The sequence below is a fragment of the Struthio camelus genome, chromosome 10 (assembly GCF_040807025.1).
Source record: "Struthio camelus isolate bStrCam1 chromosome 10, bStrCam1.hap1, whole genome shotgun sequence".
NCBI classification, from domain to species: domain Eukaryota; kingdom Metazoa; phylum Chordata; class Aves; order Struthioniformes; family Struthionidae; genus Struthio; species Struthio camelus.
In genome coordinates, this window is record NC_090951.1 from 2998966 (window position 1) to 3015186 (window position 16221).

Below are 16221 nucleotides of genomic sequence, written 5' to 3' on the forward strand. Positions count from 1 at the left end.
ATATATATATTTTCAAAATGGATTGTAAATAGATTTGTATATAATATTTAAATTACCTGTATATTTATATTACTTATACATACTGTATGAAATAGGTCTTGAGTGCATTTATTATGTATTTACATTTGTGTGTGTGTGTGCATAAATATATCTATTCTAATTGAAATGGTTCCACATTTGTCACAGGCTAAGAGTACCAATAGGTCCTGTATCACAACCTGGCAAAGAGTAAAATATTAAGCCAGATAACACATCTGCAAGATTGAACCTGTTGTCTAAAACCTGCAGGAATGTTTTTATCTAGAACTTTGTATAAGTGTTTGCTGCTGAAAAGCTTAGCTAGCATGATACTACTTTTAAGAATTCAAAATCATATCTTTCTAAATTTTTTTTTTTTTAGTACTCTAAGCCTCACACATTTAGGCACATTTCAAAAAAAAAAAAAAAGAACAAAATTATTAAATACAAGCCACAAACTTTGCTTCCATTTCTCAGACATCTGCTACTTGCAGTTTATTTTTATATTGAAGCATCATTAATAAGCTAGCATCTGAATCATTTGACCATTTTCATCAGAAACCATTAACCTAAAAACAATGGCCTTAGGAAGAACAAATCGACCTAATTCAAATCTTGGTCAATTTAATAAGTTCTACAGATTAAGTTCTATCTCATATACGTATGAATTATTGAACTCCCCAAAACACAGATGAAATGTTCATATTAGATTGCTATTTTAATTCTGTAACTAACCTTGCACTCTTAACCTAAATGCTATATGAGAGCTATAATTTCTTTCTAGATTTATGAAATCCTAACAACAAATTACTAAACACTTGGCTCCTCACTATCTTAGTGCAACAATAATGGAATGCAAAATTCCAGCGAGAACACCGCTATATAAACTTCTTAAGTGCAAGATGCCATTTCTCCCTAGACTGCCCATAGTTGTTAAGGACTGAATGTACAATCTACACAAACCAATGAAATGTGAAATTTGGAACATTTTCTGACAGTCTACCACGAAAATTCAAATTTCAGCATAACAGACAAGCTTAATTTCAAAACATTTAAGAACCTAGTGCAAATATCCAAAACAAATAATTGCTATCCTTGTTCGCAGCATTGCTGCTGTAGAACTAATAGGATACAGGGAATAATAATAAAAATCAGTCATGCGAGTTCTTAAAATATTTTCAATACAAAGACGTATTGCTCCTAAGTAAAATGAATGACAGTAACTTGTTGCATGAATACGTACATGAAATGTATGTTTAAATAGGTAAGATGAAAAGATTTATATCAGTACTCTTACAAGCCATCTAGGAGAAGAATCAAAATCTTGAGGCTGACAAGTCTTTGTAACAAATTAGGAGACTTTGGAAAGAATTACAGTATTTTTCAGTGAATCAAAGATACAAAGTATTTTGTTCATACCAAAAGCCAAAAGAAACTAACACTATGCAGTTCTGGAAAAGATGCCAAGAAAGGGGGATTGAAGTTTAATTACAGGATTCCACTATCTGATTACTTTAGCATCAAAAACTGAATGGGTTTAATGCAAGAAAGAACGGTATTTTTCAGATAAACATCTGAAAAAACATTACTAAACCTCATTAAGTTACTTGGGTTTTCATCCATCCACTTCTAGCGGCAACAATTCTTCTAGAATAATATACTGATGAACGCCTGTTGGCATCGTAAGGTGGCAGCAGCTAGTTTACTTCATTTAACAAAACTGTACAAATCACACTTCACATGCTCAACTGGCAAGCATGTGTGTGGGTATACATGCATGTGTGCACATGGGAGAGAAACTCCTCTATCACCTGCATTACAGTGAAAGACTTAAACTAAGAAGAAGTAGCAGAATTGAAAACAGAAACCCCAAAAGGCAAGAAAAGTAACAGCATTTTGGACCAACTGATGCAATTATGAACCATAATTCAAGTCTCGACTCCCTCAGTCAAACTTCTAATTTACTGAAAAATATTTTTAAAATATCAAAATTATTCTGTTTATGTGTATATGCACTGAAAGATCTCTTTTTCCCTTTAGAAGAACTTAACATTCTAAACAAAAATTTAAAAATTACCGAAACAGGGGAAAGATCCTCTAAAGTGGTGAAATTTTTTAATTGATGATAATCTTCATATTTTGCTAATATTGATTTTGTTCCCTAATTGTGAGTGTACCTGAAATGAACAAGGTGAACACAGATCTCAAACAGTTGTGCCATCTTCCTTCAACCCTTTCCACACATAGCCACAAACAGGATGGACTTGCACAAGTAAGAGCTGTTCACATGAGGGCAGCGCAAGCAACCTTAAAGCAGAAGTTCTTCCTCATGAAACAATCCCATTAATTATAAACAGAACTCTACAGATATGTAGCTACGCACTGTACAGCTACAGATATGACACCTTAACTGTTCATTTAAAACAAGTTTGATTTGCACACAGTAGCATTGCCCGAGAGCTGAAAGTGACAGGTAATGTGGAAAAAAAAATAATGACAAATTTATGATAACCTGAAGAACCCCTTACTTTTTGCAGATAAAATCTTTATAATATGTTCTACTAGCCACCTCAACTTCCTGGCTGTATTTTCAATCTGTATTTATAATCTGTAACTTTTTTTTTTTTTTTTAAAACATGGCTTAATTTTACATCTTTTGCTCCGCTGGCTCTTGAGGCGTCTCAAGGGCTGAGCCTGCTTCCAGAGAAATATTTTTTAGGCCTAAGTTCAGTACATGAAATCAGGCTCACAGCAGACAGAATAGAACACCTGCAACTTGAAAATAAACCGTATATTTTACAATACTGGCAATGTAAACAATAGTAGTAAACAATAGTAGTAAACAATAGTAGTAAACAATAGTAGTAAACAATAGTAGTAAACAATAGTAGTAAACAATAGTAGTAAACAATAGTAGTAAACAAACAATAGTAAGTAATTTCTTTCAGCAAATTGAGGATTTTCAGACCTGAAAATACTTCCAGAAAGAGTTAGCTCTTAACTTCAGTCAGCAGTATTAACGTTCCAGAAGGTTTATAATATTAATTTACTGTTAAATTAAAGAGGGAAAGAAAAAAGAACCACCACCATAAAGTAAACTTGGAGAGTAGCTTACGCCACCTAATGAATTATAATATTAACTGCTGTAAACGTGCGAAAGAGGTTAACTATATACCTAGACACTCAAAAAACACTACTTAGTGATAAGAACCAAAGAATTACATTTCTTGTTGAAAGCCTGGATTAGCATATTAGGATAGTTTATTATAATCAATAAAAGTCCTTATGATAAAAATGCAACAAAAATGAAAAAGCTATTCAACACCTGATAAGATGAAAATAGGTTGGGTAAGGGGTTTGTAATTCACAGAAAAAAATATAATTACCTTTTCTTACGATTCTAAGTATAATTTGTTTTTTATAAGAATACCTTGATTAGGTTTCTTGCAAACGTTTTCACATACACTTACTTTTTTTCCTCCTCCCTAAAGGACTCTATGCAGGGGCAACAATAGTTTAGCTAAATTCAGAATAGCTATCCTATAATTCGTTTTATTTTTTTGTACTGTTTTACAGCTTCATTTAAAATCCTCTCTCTAAGTTCGGTATTACTTGAACAAAAAACAACTTGTAAACAAACATTCCCACACCAAATATACATATCTTCAACTTGACAAATCTGTAGCCAAAAAGCTTGCCAACTGGCGTACTGTAGACAAAGTAGACGAACAAACCTCATTGATCAAAACTTAGCACACCTTATTGACTAATGTTAACGATAAAACACATTAACAATCTACATTGACAAAAATAAAGCATGTTTGTACATCCCATCTGGTAGTAAAACTGTGTCAAGCCTTGTTTTATATCTAAAAAAGCTTATGTCTTAAAACAAAAATGACAAATGCTGTTTTCTAAAACAAACTGAATGAACCTACCAACACCATAAACTAACTGCAGCCAAGAGGATCTGTAGTAGCTCCATTTCAATACTCTAATCTCTAAGCCCACTAACATGAGCAAGCCTTGTTCAAGAACAGCATACTAGGTCTTTGAGCAATAACTAAGTTGCTCTTAATCTAATTCTGCCATTCCACTTAACTCTCCAGTTCCTCTTAAAGACAAAAATATATGAAATTATCTCTCTATACTCAATGATCAGCGTCCTTAATCAGTTAGCCACAAATGCATATGGTAAAGAACCAGATGTATGAGGTCAGTATTTCAACTTTACCATAATAAAGATTCAAAGAAAAAACACCTGAACAAAAGAAAAACTGCACTCACATACAAATTTCCATATTTCTTCAGTAACATTTTTATGATTAAGTATGAAGAAAATATCAATTTTAAATTTATATACTCTCCAGAATTAATACATTTCAAAATCCATTTCCCTCCAATTACATCAATTACCCCCTCAACAAAAATGTCCAAAATAACATCCTTAAAGACAGACAGTAGGTTTATACAATTTAACATTTACAGCAAATATCCAGAAAAACAAATAAAGGAGAGTTAGGTAAAACAAGAACATCTGAAGCAATCAACCCAAATACTTTACACTTGGGCTTACCCAGTTAAAAAACTGGTTAATGAAAACATGCTTGAAGTAACACTGTTTATGAACTGATACCTTTCAGATGAAACATATTCTTTAAAAAGTGAATAAATGTGATTTTAGTTGCACTGTCATACAATAGGTTTGTCAATTTACGAATCTTATCACCTGGGCACATTCTAAATTTCATATTTAGCATTTGGGGCTGCCATACTGACAGGCCATCAGCTGTCGTACCAGTTATGTTATCCAAGAAATTTTTCAGCAGCTACTGGAATTTTTGACCAGCACAGTACCTCATAAAGAAAAGTATTAAGGGTTTTTTTTTTTTTAATAGTCACATTGCCAGGAAATGTTAAAGGCAAAGGAAGAGAGACAATCACATCCTGGACAGAAAAGCAGCACTATACTTAGAGTGAACAAAGCCAGACAAGAGTCAGAACACTGGAACAATACACATACTCTCATTACTAATTTATGAAATTTCATGCTACTGGTTTTGGCTATTTTAAAGCTCCAGAGTTCAACACAACTCTGAGCAAACTAAGGATCTGTTTCCTTCCATCCTACCAGTTTTGAAACCCTCTGACACCCTTTCCTCCAAATAAAAGAAACAAAACCCCCTCTGCATTAACACTATGGCTTTGTAGATAATCCTGACAACCACATATTTTTATGCAACTGCCACTGAACATTGAGAAAACATTTTCTAAAAATCTTCTTTAATTTTGGTTCCAAAGAAAATGAGACTCTTAATTATGCCATTTCTCCAAACCCAACTAACACTTCTGGGAACTGCTGAGCTATTACAACCAAATCTGACAAAAAGAAAGCAGCCTGAAAGATACTACATGCCTCTTAGCTTCATTAAAATCTGAGGCTTGGGTGAAGATAAACCCATATTCAACACCCCACTACCAGAGTGTCAGTAAGTCCTCATCCATTAGACCACAGCTGCCAGCTACAGCAGTAGCACATGCCTACCCCTGGACTAGTAACTATCCACAATATCTCTGGACTAGCTAGAAATCAAAAAAGGTGATCTGGGACAAAATGGCACTAGTTGTACAGTCTGGAGTTTAGGCAGCATCAGGAAGGAACGGGAGACAGGGCAGGAGATCATGGGAATAACATGGAAGATGTAAAAATACTGCAGTGGGGAGCGTTACAGACCATACAGAGAACATGGGGCTCATCCAGTGAAAAGGTGGAGAATACAGGACAAAAACCTGTAGGAAACCTGCCTTGTTTAGTACTGCTATTCATGGAAAAGCTTACTGAAATACAACTACCGCTACAAGTCTCTCAGTCTTGTTTACTGTCTATCATTTTTCCTCCCATACAGTTCACATCTCTCAAATTCTGGAAGACTTTCTTTTAGTTTTCTCATGTTAGCTTTTGCTGTAGCTTAAACTTCTTTCTTGGAGATCTAAAAGTTAGCCTATTTTTCCTCAGTATCCCAACTGTTTATAAAAATTACTCATTACACTGGACCACAAATCCTTTATTTGCTTCCATATCTGCAATGCAATTCACTGGTATATAATGAAGTACCATAACAGCAGGTCAGAGTCAACAATAGGAACAATAGAACTCTGAGAACAAAATCCAGCTTTCGTGAAGATATGCTTATTCAAAATATCAAGAGCAGTAGGCAGTACTGTAACTTCTAAATTCAACATTTTGTAGTTTTCCAAGAAACATCAGCAAGCCTTCACATACATAGAAAAGGATGTTGGAAGATTTCCACAAATATCATTTCTGTGTGTTTAATAAAGAGGACAGAAAGCAGAATAAGACTCTGAAATGCACTGCATTTCTGTCCTGGGAGCTAATAACATGAGGTGGTTCCTGATTTATTGCAAGTCTCCTTGAAACTTCTGCTTCATTTCCCTAATAGGAATTTTTAAAACTTGGAAACAACAGTTTGGCACATAAAAAAGTATGCGTTATCCCAATAAATCAACATGTTAAGTTTACTAGAAAAGAATTTAGCATTGAACTTAAATCTGACAATTGTTACCAAAGTGAGACTCGTGCCTCCATAGCGCAACTATGTGGACAGATTATCTTTTACCACTCCATCTTACAAAGAGCCAATGTACAATGCTGTACACAGTATAAAGTTCCACATCATACTCACGGCAGGCCATAACGCTTAGCTGTGAATTCACCTAGTATGCTATATAACTGTACAATTCCACCACTAGATGACACAGGAAAAGGCTCCTGTGTCCTGGTTTCCAGGTTTCCTCATTCTCATCACATGATGGCCTAGGCATATTTGAAACTAGCATGTCCTAAGGAACTCATTTATTTTAAAAAGCACCGATACCAACAATTAAACCAACCTGCATGAATTCTTAATGTACACTTTATATACTATACCATACGCAGTGCTGTTACACAAGTTTTGATTATATTAAGTCTGTACCAAATTAATGCAAGTAACTAAATTACAAAAAAAACCTGTAAACAAAATTCAGAGTAGTGTGGAAAGGAACAGATCATAAACATGAGGGTATTTACTGAAGAAAGAATGAGAGTCTGCTTTGCTGACAACGTAGCATCATCTGGTTGACATGCCTTTGCTAACTACCATGTTTTTGTTAAAAGCAGGAAGGCTGGTATTATTGTAGCGGAAGGTGGAGGAGAAGGGGGTTGAAGAATCTCACTCACGTGCATAGGATTACTATCCAAAATATTAACTCAAGTTGGTAGCTCTCCACTGACATCTGCGATTTAAGGGGAGGAGGGAAGAACACAAACAGAAGGTTGATAAAAACCTACAGTGAGTGTACAGTTGTAACTAGAAGCAATCAACAACTGAAAAAAGTTTTTATGGGGGAGAGACAGGGAATTTAATGATACATTCTATCACTGTGAAATTGAAGTGTTATTAATGCCAAAAGGATCTGGAAGTTAAACACATATACCATCTGGAAATACATATCTTTTGAGTCATGTAGGCTATAAATTGCAAGAAAAAACCTCCCTCGTTCTTTGGTAAGATGCATTTGGTAACATATAATTTCAAAATAGCACAAATAAATGGGGCAGAGAATCAAAACTCTTCAAGACTTCTATCTAAATTATGTTCGGATCATCTGAGAAGCAATCATCATAAGACCACATACCGAAAAGAAAAGATTAAACACCAAGCTCACCATTAACACACATATTTGATGGCCACCGAAATTAAAAAAAACTAACAACTCCTCAATCTCAGGTCTGACACAAATCCCGTAAGAAACTCAAAAGAGTAAAATTTATTAAAAGAGGAAAGCATTCACTGCTTTAATTCATAATATTAATTATTTCATCAGGATGATCATCAACAGCACAAGAACGAAAGCCAGTAACGGAAGGCTGAACTGGAGTCTAAATATGGCATTTGGATGTCTAAAACGAAATTTGTTTTGTAAAAGTAAGAGGAAATGTTAACTGTTCCTACCCTGATGGGTGACTGTTAGAGCAAATGGAGCAAACACTACTCAAATTTAAACAATAAAAAGGACATTGGAACTTTTGAAAGAGAACAACATACATTGGGTTGTGTATCATTTTAGATTTTTAAATAGAGACTAGGTATCTTTCTAAAAATTAGATTACATTAATTAGAAATAATCACATTCAATGAACAATAGCGAGGTGACAGACAGTTTGCGTTGTGCAACAGGTACAGCTATATGAGCCCATTGGAACCTTCTTACTGTAAAATCTCCAATTTTGAATCTTTTACAGTAAGAAGACCATATTCCATCCTCTTTCATAACTACATGAACTAAAAGATACCATAATAAAATGCAATTATAAACTTGAGATACATTCTGTAACTTAAAATACCTAACATAAACATGGCAATACTAAAAGAAAAATATACATGACAGTGAGCAAGCAGTGGCCTAGTACAAAAAAAGCTGTTTTGTGGTTTGTTTTCATTTTCTTACCTCATATGGATGTGCCCTACAACATAAAGCAAGGAAGTAATTTTTTCTATATAGTTCTAATGCACCTGGACTAGAGTATTGAGCATAACATATCAGAAATATACTCAGAAAAACATTCAAGTATTAAAGTCCAGACGGAGTGATGAAAAAGATCAGAAGCTGGAGAAACTGACTGGCACAAGATGAATTAAATCAGCATATCTTGACTAGAATGGTATGACACGTGCAAGCTGTACATGAATACTACACAGTCATAATGGAGAATAAAAAGGAATTATTTAAAGTAGTGTACCTAGGAAAAGGTTGATAAAAATATGAACGAACAAAATGTTATTAGACAAAAAAAACTTGAAAAACACTCTCCTTGGGCTGGAATAATCTACATGATAACATGACAGACACATCAAGAGTTAAGACATTTAAAGCCATATTAGACAACACATACACGAAGGTATTCCAGGTCAAATCTGCTTTTGCTTCGAAGTGGATTAGATTATTTTATACATCTTTTCCACCTCCAACCTCTAATAAAGAGATATTATTCTGCTCAGAGATTACAGAAAACAAGCACATAAAACTAAAACGCCATTACATTCTGTTTGATAAAACTAAAATGAGAAGTAATTTGAGTGATGAAGAAATGCAGTTATAAAATCACTAGCTCAAACAGCCACATAAATAAAAGCAAAGTGAGTCTAAAAAAAAAAAAAAACAAACTAGTTAATGCAACTTTTCCAAAGGAAGGATGAATTAGTCTGGTTTAAGTCAAAAAAGAAATGTGGAAATAGCTGCAAGCTGTCCATGGACCAGCGTAACGTGTTTAGTCTCATTCAAATTAGAAGTAACATCACGAAACTGGCACAACGCTTACCTTAAAGATAAATTAATTCTACATTCATAAACAGCATACCAAGCTCCTGACAGCTATACAGGAAGCTGCAGAGCTTGACGATGCCAGACAAAAGGATTCAGGTTATTTTAAAAAGCACACTGATGAGTAATCTGTTCTTTTCTTACCATCGGACTTTGTTGCATGTCTGTGTGGCGCCAAGAGGAGAACCTGCCACCATGGGGACTTGGATAGGGCTATGCTGTTTGTTCATGACAAGGTCCAACTTCTCTTCCAATGATTTACAGGTAGCCTCCAGGGCCAGCAACTTCGCCTCAATGCTATCCAATCGCAGGCATATTGTCTGGTTAATGGAATACAGGAATGACTAGAAAGGGGAGAGCGCAAAAGAAACTGTTTTTAAAGACTTTTGCATTTATCTTCAGCAACATACACATAAGCAAGCTCCAGATAAACGTGACTGGAGAACAATTCTAAAGGTACTAGCAATGTGCCTAGTGACAAAATTCATCTGGGTTTAAAACTGATGACATCCTGGAGCACTTGAGCATTCTCACATTCTTCCAGTCCTTTATATAGAAGCCAAAAGCATCCAAGCCAAACACATTTTCACCTAAGCACTTTGTTAGCATGATTTCATACACCACAAAATAATAAAAAATGACATGCCAAAGCCTTTCATTCGATATATTTAAAAACAAAAGGATTATAAATCCATGAAAGCATCCTCCTGCATAAAGTTAAATAAGATATTTTTGTGCCCAAATGGATAAATTCAGATGATTACAGAGGAAATTATATCAACACAAATAATTTCAGATATAATAAATGACGCTCACTTTAGTTTTCTTCTGAACAGCAAATCAAAAAAAGCAAATAAATAAAATCTGTTTTCCTAAGCAATTCTATTTAAAAAAAATAAGCATATTCTATTTTTTTTTCTGGGAGAAAACAGGTCATTAAAGGGTGATGTTAGACATTCTCCTTTGCAAACAGCAACCATGCCATCTTGTGGCAGGCAACAGCTACAATTTGCACACATTATGAGGCTGTTTTTCACAATGCTGCTGCCCCAGTGCTCTTAATACAGAGCTTCAGTTTTTGTGACAATTTCAAGAACACAGCATCGCACACTACTAAATGAGCGTGACAGTAAAATACTACTCATGTTTATAATGCAAGACAAAAACATTACTAAAACACACTAAAGGCAGCAGTCAATTCTGCAAGCACAGAAAAGCCTGAGCTACTGGGCCTGAACCAAGTATGCTTGAAACACTGAGAGAATGTCCTTAGCTTAAAATAATAACTTAAAACATGCTGGAAATAACTGCACATTGTAAAACAGATATAAGCTCAAGTTTATCTTTTAGATTAAGTTTATTCACTTGCTAAAAAAAGATGTAGGAATAGTGACATTTGAGCCACAGGAATTAATTCTGAATTAAATTTTATATTGCATTAAATTGGCTACTGATTTTGCACTGGAAGTTTAAATTATCAGGATTCATAAGTTTATCCAGAAAAATGATCACACAAACATTTACATGAGAGGTAAGAATAATCCTAGTATTGTAATTAAACTTTGAATTTTTTTTTAAACATCATTTGCTTTTAATATTTTTCCCAAATAAAGATAACTGAATTGGCATTATGACTAAAAAACAGAAAAAGGTATTATTATAACCTTAATAGAGGGATCCTGGCAGTTAATTTCTATTCGCTGACGTTTCAGAGCAGGCTCTACATCTTCATCTGTCACTTCATGATTTTCCAATACAACTGTTAATAAAAATAAGCGTGGTCATCGTCTAGAACAAAAGGCGGCAAGACTCCAAAATACATTAAATGGACAAAACACAAAAAAGGGAGTTTAGTTAACTAATTATACGTATTCATTTACACTTGCTTGTGTTCTTCTTAACGATATGACAACAGTTCACTGCTTCTCAAAAAACGTTTACCCAAATCCAAGACTGCTCTGAAGATGTAAAACTCAAGCGCTAGCTTGGATTCATTTACTAGGAAATTATCGTGAGGTAGCAGAGTTGCCACATCAGCTGTTCTGCTTTGACGGACCCTACAGGCTTCTGCCCTTTTCCTTTCCTTCCCTCTGTAAACTTGAGGCAGCTCTCCTCTCTCTCGCTGAAGCCTCACACAGGCAAAACCATAAATAGTACTAATAAAATTCTGTAAGAATACAGGATTTCACCCACTCTACTCAGGTGAGCAATGGGTAATCTTCTGCCAGCATAGATGAACAAAATCCCACAATTTTCCAAAATAAACACCCGGATATCCAGACCCATAGGCTATAACAGCCTTTCATCTAAATATCTAAACTATTTTGAAGAAACAATAACAAAAATGAGCTGAACTTAGAAATTAAGCTTGGTCTTGCTGGTAAAATCAAGAGGTAGAACCTTGAACAGCCTCACAGTCAGAGCATCAGCTGAAACCTGACCAGGTTTTCAAGATCCTTTATCAAATCAAAGAAAGACAGACTTGTGTAGGGTTGACCATATCACAGGTGATCGTCCTGACCACCCAGTTACTGGCTAGACTGAAACAGATGGGTCTCAGTTTCTCCTCCATCTCTTTAGGAACATTTCTGAAAGAACTGCTTTTTGTTCTGCATCAGAATTAAAAAAAAAAAAAAAAAGAAAGAAAGAAATTTGATATGTGCTTATATTTTCAATACTCTGTAGTTACTGTTTTTTCAGTTAATGCTTATTCGCATATGCATAGCGGTGTAGGATCAAAGTCTATACCTCATTTTAATATGGACATTTTCCTTTAGTACATCAACTTTTAAGCAAGGGAAACCACAATATTTTCCTTCAGAAACAACTTTCAATTTTACTGTCATTTCATTATATGAACAAGGAATTTTAATAATGTATGAGAAAAAATATTTTACCAGCAAAACAATGATTCATAATAAATGGGTGACAGTTCTTATTCGACGGAAAGTCTAAAACACATTTGAACTGAACAAAACCAAAAGCTTGCTAGAGACCATATTTTAATCTATATTTTTGGAACTGGTCTACTTCTGCACAAAAAACAGTCAGAATAAGGCCTTTTAAAGAAAAGCAAGAAAAACTGATTTAAAGTGTTTTGAAGATATACAAGTAAAGTTATTGAAATATGGTATATAGCCTTAATGAGTCCATCTCGGAGAAAAAAATTGCAGCACCACTTTATATTACTACAAAAAGCATAGCAGTGATTTCTCCCATTTTAGTGGGCCATACTGTGAGCGCTTTTTCTTATGTCGTCACTACCATCTCTACTGTACCTGGGTTATCTGGATTCAAGTCTTCAACAGCAATCTGAACCACATCTGCCAAATCTTGTTCTGACATCATTCAGAACGAGGCAGCAATATTCAGTCAAACACCACTGACGGCCCCCAAATAAGTAAATTTACAAGTCATTCAATCCTGAAAAACAGCATCAAGAAGAATGTCAATAAAGGTATAACTGATATATCAATATTGGATTTATTTTTGATTCTTCCTCTATAAAAGGAGATGCAATTCAGAGGGACTGATGGCGACACATAGAACAACACTGAGTACGTCAGACACCGATTCAAATCCAAGACAAATCAGCAGCAACCACGAGTTGTGACCATCTAAATGAGACTCTAGGAAACTACCTTTGTGAGAGTTACGATTAATTGCAGTCTAATTCCTCGCAGAAGTGAACAACATACAAATGTTGTTCAGTGGTATTACCTGCTGCTGTATTTGGTACCCGCTCCAAAGAGGCAAGGACTAAACTACCTGCATCACTCTCTGAATGACCTTTCTATATTAGGACTAAGACAACAGCGCAACTTTCCTTGCTCAACATTTCTGTATTTTCCCAGTGGATAAAGAAAGCTTCAGATACTTGGCAGCTCATCAGCATAAAAAATATAAATATATATATTTTAAACTGATTTTAAGATTTAAAAGTATACAAGACCATTCCTAAATTGCAGGCTTTTAATTTAAAAATTATTACTTAGTCCTTGGAAGTGATCACACTTTAGTATTTAGGCTTGACATTGCAGTAGCATATGACGCTCCCAAACCGCACTGGCTTTGCGATCACTGCAGTCTGTATATGAAGACAAGATTCTTTCACATATGATTTTCATCAGGCCTCTAAAATCTTCATAAACATTCTGGGAGACCAGGGAGCATTTCTGCAGCTAATTAGAACTGGATTTGGAGCAAAATTTAGTATTTTTTCTTGGCTATTGAACCTGCCTGGTTTCTCTACAGTCCAACTCTGATGAACCTGTTCTCAGAATATGGTCCTGATCTTAAAGCCAAATATTTCTCAGCCCTGCTCCTTCAGAATTCTCCGCCAAGTTTGTTTAGTAGGGCACCAAGATGAGCCGTCAGCCTGTGAAACTGAATCATAATCACGGACACCATTCATAGCTGTGCTTTCCCACGCCTTACAGAAGGACGGACAATGAATGGCAAAAGATCCGTTTTTTTTTTTTTTTTTAACCTGAAGCAAAAAAATATTAAAGCGAGAATTTGAGGTTTACCAATGGAAATGGTAATTCATCCCTTAACATTGACACTGAATCAAATCCAACTACGCATAAAGATTTCCCTCTTTCCTCCTTCCACTTGAGCACAGGAAAGCCATTAAACCAGACAGGTGGAGCACAAATGTTTCAAGCATGTGATAGAGCACACGGAAGAACACCGAGATGGGCCTCAGCAGGAGCTGCTCGTTGTGAAAGGCCCTGTTGTAACACCCCTCAAAGGAGGACACCACACAATTCACAATTGTTTTCTCCAAATAACAGGGCTGCCAATACAGTCATTCGAAACTCTGATCATGGTGAAAACTGTTGGGACTACACAGACTGTGGCAGCACGCCCAAAAAAAACTGGCAATATATTAGTGCATGTGGATGCCATTTTGGCAAATTCTATTTGCCATTTCTGAGAAATCCTGGTAAACAGCCAGTCATAACATAATAAAACAGCTGTGCTAAAGTTACTGTTTCATAATGTCACATATTGCAAGTAATATTAGAGAACCCTGCCCTCGACGTGAAGGAAGACATCCTCCACTCCAAAGACTAAAAAGGAACAAACTAGAACAAAACTTAACTTTTAAAACTTTGTCTATTTACACAATGTTAGACCTTCACTCATACTTCATGTGTTGCATTTTAACCAGTTATAGCCACAAATACATCAGCATTTCATAAATCATTTCCAAGGGATCTGTAATGCATTTAAGCTCACTTAAATACTTTGTTTGATTCACATATTTAGCCGTCCAAAATTCATTTACTATAATAAGTCATTGAAATGAATTAAAGCTTTTCTTCAACACTAATGAAAAATAGTTTCCCACTTCTGACCTACGTCTCCACCTCAAACCTCTTGGGTCATAGTCTGAAGGTATTCAACTATAGATCAGAAAAAAAAAAATCAATCCTGAAATAATCTGTCGCAGAGAATCTTCAAACAAGGGCATAATAGCCAAACTATGATTGGCAGAACAGCTATTACACATACACAGCAATGTGTTTTCAAAATATTGGTATTTATTTTCATTTAAACAAATTTTCTCACAATTTCAGTAAGTCACACACTGCTCATAGGCAATTAGCCAAGATCAGGACAGAACACGTTCTCAATAAGCAGAACAAAATATACTTCCGCTGTCACCAGACTCTGTGCACTCCTGTACCAAAACATAAGGGGAAACAAACATATTTGCTATTAATGCTAAACGTGTGGATTAAGAATAACACCCGAATGAACTACACTGGGTACTTCAACTATAATGGCTATTACAACTTAGATAAAATATTCCTCCAAATTCAGAACTTCACGGTAGAAAACTCCTGCAGTGGTCTAACCTTGCTTTCAGAACCAACAATAAAAGTCCTGTAAGAGGTAACAGGATTGAACTTAGACTTCTATTAGTTGATCACCTTTGAAAAGCTTCAGTCAACAAACTCAGAATAATAACTTCTCCAACATATTTTCCTACTATTGTATTCAATGAAGTATTTACCAAGATTTCCTCAGAGTAAACGCTTCCTTTTTTGAAATTTACCATATGTTCCCAGGCCGCTTCTTTTTTTCCTTTCTTTTTTCTGGCTGAAAACCTGGTCCCCATTAATTCTAAATTAAATATATATACATTGGCATTAAGAAGTCAATGCTGAAAAAGTATCTGGCACAAGTATTAAGCTATAAGAAAAAAACCTATGGACAGAAAGTCAGAAAGCCAAGGATAAACTACAGCAGGGATAGCCAACTTCCATATATGAAATATGCCCACTCTTGTTCCTTAGCCAGTGTTTGGACGTTGGATCAACAGAGCAACATTTTCTAGTCAGCTTGCCATTATCTGGGAAGAGGGGTATGGGAAGAGAGCATGCACCAGACAACAGAAAATATGTCAATAATATATACACTACAGGAGGCTTTGGCCCGCCAAACTCAAACCGGCTCCTGCTGAGCTATTTAGGAGGATCTGTATTGCACTCATCACTTCTCCTGGAGGTTTTTTTTTTTTTTTTTTTTTTTTTAAGGTTGGATGAGATTTCTTCAACTCTTACCCAAAACAGAGACTGAAAAACAGATTAAGATGTGGCTCCGTACCAGAGGGATTTCCACCCACCTCCATTCCCACTTCAGCCCTGTGTCCCTTCAAGCCTCATTTACTTCAAATATTTCTAACACCTCCCACCTCTTGCGTCCGGCAGTCTGCCTAGCTCTGATAACACCCAGGAAGCCAGGCCCCAGACCAGCTCTTCTACCGCCTACCGGTTCCCCAACCTAAGCCAAACCCTGCTCCGGAAA

General features: G+C 35.4%; 1 protein-coding gene across 2 annotated transcripts in view; it reads right to left on the reverse strand.

The window, feature by feature from the left end:
• Nucleotides 1-16221, reverse strand: part of BANP (BTG3 associated nuclear protein) — a 168635-nt gene that overhangs the window by 139366 nt on the left and 13048 nt on the right. For both annotated transcript variants that reach the window (XM_068956003.1, XM_068956002.1), the window contains exons 2-4: nucleotides 12681-12825; nucleotides 11067-11161; nucleotides 9547-9746 (exon numbers count right to left, since the gene is read on the reverse strand). In XM_068956003.1, coding sequence (XP_068812104.1) covers nucleotides 9547-9746; nucleotides 11067-11161; nucleotides 12681-12750 — 365 coding nt within the window. In that variant the 5' untranslated portion in view covers nucleotides 12751-12825. The remainder of the gene's footprint in view (nucleotides 1-9546; nucleotides 9747-11066; nucleotides 11162-12680; nucleotides 12826-16221) is intronic.